At 46.3% G+C, this 6,977-nt stretch overlaps 1 protein-coding gene across 1 annotated transcript; it reads left to right on the forward strand.

The window, feature by feature from the left end:
- The first annotated feature begins 1,028 nt into the window (after positions 1-1,028).
- mn1a (meningioma 1a) lies at positions 1,029-4,257 on the forward strand. The gene is given in 2 exon segments (XM_030768077.1): positions 1,029-2,948; positions 2,950-4,257. Coding segments are annotated over 2 exon segments (3,228 nt in total).
- The last annotated feature ends 2,720 nt before the right edge of the window (positions 4,258-6,977 follow it).

Consider the following 6,977-nt stretch of genomic DNA (forward strand, 5'->3'; position numbering starts at 1 on the left):
CGGGCGAAACGGACTCACGGGAACCTTTTTGTGAACAAAACATAGCTCGACATTACATCATCAAAGTAAACGGGTGTTAAAGAACACGTTATGGAACCGACCGCAGTCATTGCAAACACATGACATCGTGGAGACTTCGCTGCATTGTATACTCAATTTGCTTGAGTGAAGACGCGCACAGAGTCTAACGGGTGTTAAACGGGTCTTTTCTCCGGTACGCCTCAGTGGTTCAGCAAGGGTTTTTTTCGCGTAGCGGATTAAATTCAAAGACAGTAGATCGCAGGCTTCCAGTATAGGAACGGAGCCTCGTACCTTTTGGGAAATAACAGAATTTTTTTCTTGGGTTACTTCGCATTGCAAAAAAGTGAGGATGGGACATGTGTTCTGTGCGCTGCTTTGGACTCTCTTGGACGTATGACAGCGACTTGGAGCATTACACATTGGGAGAGTAATGTAGACTGAGTGGGTCATACAATGATTAAGGAACGTCTGTTCAAAGTTACGCACTTGTCCTCGCTATCAACCAAGGGAATTAAATGTTTCGCCCTTCGTAGTTACAACGCTCTATGCATTTGTATTGGATTATACGAGGTACTCTCAATAAACGTCACTTGACCACGACGTGTTAGTAATACACATTTAATCTAACGGTAAAGTAAGCAATTTAGTGTGAAATAGTTGTTGTGGTAATGATAGTGGTGTGTTAACTTCTCTTGTGTACCTCTCGCTAACTGTTTGAGTAGCGGAACGCCTAAAAACAGAATGCGTTGTTCTTAGGCTATTTGATTAGAGGGGTTAACTCTGAAACTATAGACCTTTAACAAAATGGATTTTTGCGGAACATGAGGAATAAGGACTAACAATATTAAACGACGGTTTTTGGAGTAGTCTGCAAACTGGGATTGATCTTTTTTTTTCTTTCTTTCTTTTTTCTTTTTTCTTTTTTCCTCAAATGATCTTCGTCTAAAACATTTTAGGCTCTTCTTTGATTTGGAGAATACAGCGAAGCAAACAAGCCCTGACTGAAAATGAACTCGAAATATAACAGTCCTGGATTTCATGTGAAAGCACCAACATTTGGAGTGGAGCCAGTCTTGGGCCCACTGAATGAATCTCCCATGCAAGGATTCAACTTCAGCAAAGAGCAGTATGGTTATCAACACCACGGCCATGGGGATATGATCGGCATGGGAATACAGCAGCAACATCAGTTTCAGATAAACACCTCATTCAACGGCCAGCAGCCGAACCACGAGCAATCTCTCCACCCTTACCAGGACAATGCGCACAGTGTTGCTTCTTGCCTGCACGGGGACAGACACATGGGTTTCAACAGCAGCAACGCTGGGCACCAGCATGTTTTCGAGCCGGGCTTCGGGCCGCTTTCCGAGGGCCAGGGGAGGGAATGCATTCCCCAGCAGCAGCAGCGGATCGCCACCATGCCCGAGTTCCAGCCTCATGGCCATCCGAATGGAAACCACGCCGTGCCAGCCCCGTGTCTCCCCCTGGATCAGTCACCCAACCGCGCTGCCTCTTTCCACGGCCTCCCGTCCTCCTCCCCTGAAACGCACAGACTGGAACATTACAGGCTTTTCCCACAGGGGCGGATGGGCCCCGGGTCGGAGTACTGTTTTCCCTGCGACCCTCTGCCCGGCAACTTCGACATGTCGGGCTTCTCGGCGCCTGACTCTGCGGCCGAACAAAAACTCTCCCATTGTGAGATGGGGAACCAAGTCGTTGGAGGAAATTTCCCGACTTTTAATCACAACAGCTCCAGAGCATCCATGGTCAGTAACTCTAAAGACGACCAGCAGCTACCTCAGCAGAATGCATACTCAGACAGATTTGGGAATAGAGGGAAAACGTGTGGGGTTATGGAGCCAGGGGTCATTTCCAGGCACCACTTCATGCTCCAGCAAAGACCGGGGTCCATTCCCAGGCAGAACCCGGGCTCCCCTGCCCTTCCTCGACTATACCACGCCCCCGATTACGGCTCCGGTAACCCCGACATGCAGAACGGCGGCGTTATGATCCATTCACAGCATGGCCATTTAGATCACCCCGCTCATAAATTAAACAACCACAGTATGCCTCCTTACGGGGATCACATGTTCGGCGTGCCGCCGTTAACGCACCAGCACGCCCATCCTCAACAACACTTTGGCTCCGTCCCTTACTTGAACGCCGCAAAGAGGCCGCGATTTGATCTCCCCAACGGCCGCGTCGGAGAGAGCTGCAGCCCCTTAAACAGCAGCTTGCATAATCGGCCAAGCCTTGAGAACCATCTCTCGCCCTCTGGTTACCCCGCTCCCGTGGGGGAGTTCTCGGCTCACGTGACGGATGGGTTTCCAACGGGACCTCCGCTGCTCAACACGGGCCCTCACCAACCACAGCACGCGCTGCAGCGGCAGCAAAATGCGGCCATGATGATCAAACAAATGGCGTCGAGGAACCAGCAGCAGAGAATGAAACAGCCTGACTTTCAGCAGCTAACCCACCACGGGGACATTGCCGCCAACGGCATGGTTCACAGAGGGCCGGTGAGTAACGGCTGTCAGTCAGGCTTTGAGAAGAAGCACGGTTTTCACGGAAACTTTGACACGCAAAGCCCCCACCTACCTCAAGAAAACTCATGGTTTCCTGAGGCCAACCAGCAATGCAGGGAGGCCAGCATTCACTCTGTGGAGCACTCGCAGAATGGGCATAGCATTATTTTTAGACCAGGCATCTCACCAATGGACCTACAGAAACCTGCGGGAGTATCTCAAGAAGGCTTTGTGAAGTCTTTAAATTCTCCCGGCGTGCACGCTCAGTTTGACAATGTTGGCAACCCTCTACAGATTCAGCCCCCCGGCGACGGCCCGATGCCGCCGAACGCGCCCGTGGACCGGAGAGTGCCCGATTTCAACGGCGCCCCAATGAGGCGGCAACACAATTTCCCCCCCCGTCGGGCCCAGTCAACAGGGAGCACCCCAGAGCAATCCCGCCGGGTTCAGCACCTCGCCAGAAAACTATCCCCCCCACCCTGAGTTCCTCTCAAGTCAGCACCTGTCAGTCAATAAGCTTGGGGCCCTCTCCTTGGGGACTTTGAACAAAGCCAGCACAAAAGACAGTGTGTTTGGCCAGAGCTGTCTGGCTGCTCTTTCCACCGCCTGCCAGAATATGATCGCTAGTCTAGGGGCACCAAACCTCAATGTGACTTTTAATAAGAGGAGCCAGAATGAGGCCAAACGCAAACCAGGTCAGGTGGAGCAGCAGGATGTAAATAGCAGTGGCGGTGGTGGGCCCGGCGGCCCTGGGGCAGAGTATATCCAGAGCAACGCTTCTCAGAATAGCCAAACGTCTTGCTCTGGGAATAGCAACAATACGTCGGCAGGTCAGGGCGGCATGAGTCAGATGGCGAAAGGGGAAGTGAGCACCCTCTCGCCAAACAACAACAACAACAACAACAACAACAGCAACAACAACATGGACTCTGGGAATGAGGGGAAAACTGCAACAGGCGGTGGGAGGGGGAGGGGGAAGCGGAGAAGGGACAGTGGACACATCAGTCCAGGAAACTTCTCTCCCTCTTGCAGCAGCCACCCCGTCGTCAGTCCGAGTCAGCAAGGCTGTGCTAGCGTCGAGGGGAGTAACAAAACCCCCGACAGGTCGCTTCTCTCCCCCTCTTTTGGAAAGCCTGACCTTACAACCTCTATAGACAGTGGGATTCAAAGCGTAGGCAAATCTGACGGTGTCTCCCCCTGTGTGGATTATCTAGATGAGGCCAGCCCTAACTACAGTAGCGAAGACGCCAGAAACTCCAGAAGCAACGCAAAATGCAAATCCGACAACAGGGCCGGGTATTCAGACGCATCGTGTGTGGAGCACGTGTGTACGCCGTTAACCAGCTCTGGCCAGGATGAGGTGCATCCCCTGGAGATCCTACAGGCACAGATCCAGCTGCAGAGGCAGCAGTTCAGCATCTCGGAGGACCAGCCGCTGGGAGGGAGGAGTAGCAAAAAGGCTGACTTCCAGGCTGGACAAAATGGAGAATGTGCCCTGGCAAACCACAGCCCAGACGCAGGCAAGAGCTCTATGAATACAATTGACCTTGACTCCCTCTTGACGGAGCAACATGCCACCTGGTATGCCCCTGGCAACAAGACTCTGATAGAGGAACCTGGGAACGACAAGTGCATGGCATTCTGGGATAGAGCAAGGGGCCAGAATGACAACAAAGAAGGTAAACTCAATCGACTTGCAGTGAGAGCATGATGAATTGGTGGTTTTATGGACTGTTGAGTGTTCTGTGATGGCTTAATGGGTTGATAATGAACAACTTTAGATATCTTAACCTTAAAGAGATAGGCGCATTTATGACCTCATTTATCACTGAGAAGAGAGCCTTAATTGATACACTTTAATTTACTTGTTTGGAAAAACAAACTGTTATAAAAAAACAAACAAAGAAACAAAATAACAAAGACAGCATTTCTTTAAAAAAAAAAACAACAACAACAATGAAAAACCCCCAAAAAAACTCCAAGTGGTTTTTGTTATTTGACTGTACAAATGGAATATGTTCTTTCTTATTTAAAAGTATAACGACATTTAGAAACTGTTGGATAAAAATTTAAACAAAAAGGTTTTTTTCTGAATACCTTTGGTTATATTTGAATTATTTTCCATTTCAACTATGTTGAATAAAATGCACAAGATGAACCTCTGCGGATCCTCTGAAACTTAATTAAGATATTTGCCGCTGTAAAGATTGTTTCACAAGTGGGACCATGAGAGAAATTATTAGTGTAATTATCATTTTAGTACAATATGGTTTTATAACATTATTATTATTATTATTATTATTATTATTATTATTATTATTATTATTATGCTGCCTAGATTTATCTCTCTCGTGAACATTACTGTCTGTCCAGAAATGAGAAATGGAGATACAATTTCTACATTACAAGACATTTTTTTCCCCCCTCCTCAGACAGATTGCGTTTTCAAAACTGATCAAAATACATGTGTATGTATTCTTGGTTTTTGCTTTGTGAAGCATCACTGTGTTATTTATGATATGTTTGGTTCTGTACCTCGCCTTATCTCACTTTACATGTATAAAAAATTTAATTATTCATGCCACAGCGTTGTAAATATATTGAGCCGAATTTATTAGTTGCATTAAGAAGTCTCGTTTCTCCTTCTCAGTGCCAGCTTGTTATTTCTGCTTTATGACGGTGCAGTGAGATTCAACTAGTTGCATGTGTTAGAGAATTTATTAAAAGCTTTAAGGCATTAAAGCGATTCAGTCGTAATATGATAGTCGACTCGCATTCCACTACGTATTGCTCGCGCTACCCATTCTTCCTTTGTTCGTTTGCCTGCCTGCGGGGCCTCACGCTGAACAGTCAATGAAGGTTACGCTTAGCGATTAGAGGCTAGAGTCAGTGCATCCGAGTTCTCAGCCATCTTCGTCAGTAAAGACATTAGCCCAATTATGGAATCTCCGGCCTTAATCTCCCTGTGTGATGCGAGTTGGTCCGATGTTTACAGTGGATTCAGTCCTAACCGAGAAACATCCGTCTAAAATGGATCTTTTGCGTGCAACCAATGAATGTTGTTTTTTTTTTTTTTTCGCCAGACACGTTATAGGCCTGCAACAATTTCCTCTGTAGCATAGTAATTGGTCAAAGAAAACCCACTAAGATATCACTATTGTGGCCTACTTAATTCCTGTCAAAGAGAAGATGTTTTTTTCTGTAAGCTAAATATAAACTAAAGAGAGAGAGGAAGAGGGGATGCAAATGCAGTGTGTGGAGTGCTAAAATTAGTGTAGAATTCTACCGAGTTTAATGTTGGGGGGGGGGGGAACCCCAAAACATCAGTCTGTTTTAGAGACACTTCAGACTGCATAAGATTTCTTTCTTTCTTTCTTTCTTTTTGAGAAATTCTCATATTAAAAGTTATTTATGTAATTAAGAAATATGAAGGTGTTCTCTAGCTGATTAACTTACACTCTTAACTGGCATCAAACAATCCCGTGAGGAAAGCGGAGCGTGGAATTTTTCCCTTTTTTTTTTTCTTCTTTTTTTATACATAAAACTGTCATTTAACCAAGTTTGTGTCAAGCCTTTTAATCCCAAAATCATGTACCCACTGACATGAACAAAATCTCTCTCTCACACAGTGGAGCAGTTATGCTCCCCCTCTTCCCCAGCCTGATTGACTTTTATTTGTATAGCAGCTTTACCAGAGCACACTGTCACAAGGCAGCCATAACATAAAATCACCGGCCTTTTGGAAAGGTTTTATTTGTATAAGAATAGGTTTTTTTTGTTGTTGTTGTTGTGCGTGTGTGCGTGCGTGTGTGTGTGTGTGTGATCACTGTCTACGGGTTGTCTAACAAAGGATAAAGGTAAGAAAAAAAAAAACCCATAGCATAAAACCGGCTCAGCAGTCAAACAGCCCCAGTGTCTGTCCATGAAAATATGGCTGAGATGCCTCATTAGCAATGCACAGTTAAAGGTAAAACAAAGCGGGTTGAGATTGTTTTGCCTAATCAGTGCAGAGGCTTGTCAGGGAGGAGAGCTCAAAACCAGAGCTGTCGCGTATTTTGACAGCATTGAGGCTCAGAGAATAAACAGAGACTCAAAAGGGCAGATCGAAAAAAAAAAAGAAGAAGAAGGAGAAGGAGAAGGAGAAGGAATAGAATGAAATGAAACTCCGGGGAGAGGAAACTCTGTATAACACCTTCCCCCAAACACAGTAAAACACACACACACACACACACACACAGAATGAGACCATGTTAGTGGGAAAAAAAAGGACAGGAAGACTCTGGTAGTGGAAAACGAGACACAAATACGTCGCTGTGATCAGAACATTCTACGCATCATGTATGAGTCAAAACCACAATGCAGAGTTGATGCACAGTTAAACACAAAACACAAGTAATATTACGAACCCCCCCCCCCACTTCCCTCCCCCAA

This window comes from Chanos chanos, chromosome 3, assembly GCF_902362185.1.
Source record: "Chanos chanos chromosome 3, fChaCha1.1, whole genome shotgun sequence".
Lineage (NCBI taxonomy): Eukaryota > Metazoa > Chordata > Actinopteri > Gonorynchiformes > Chanidae > Chanos > Chanos chanos.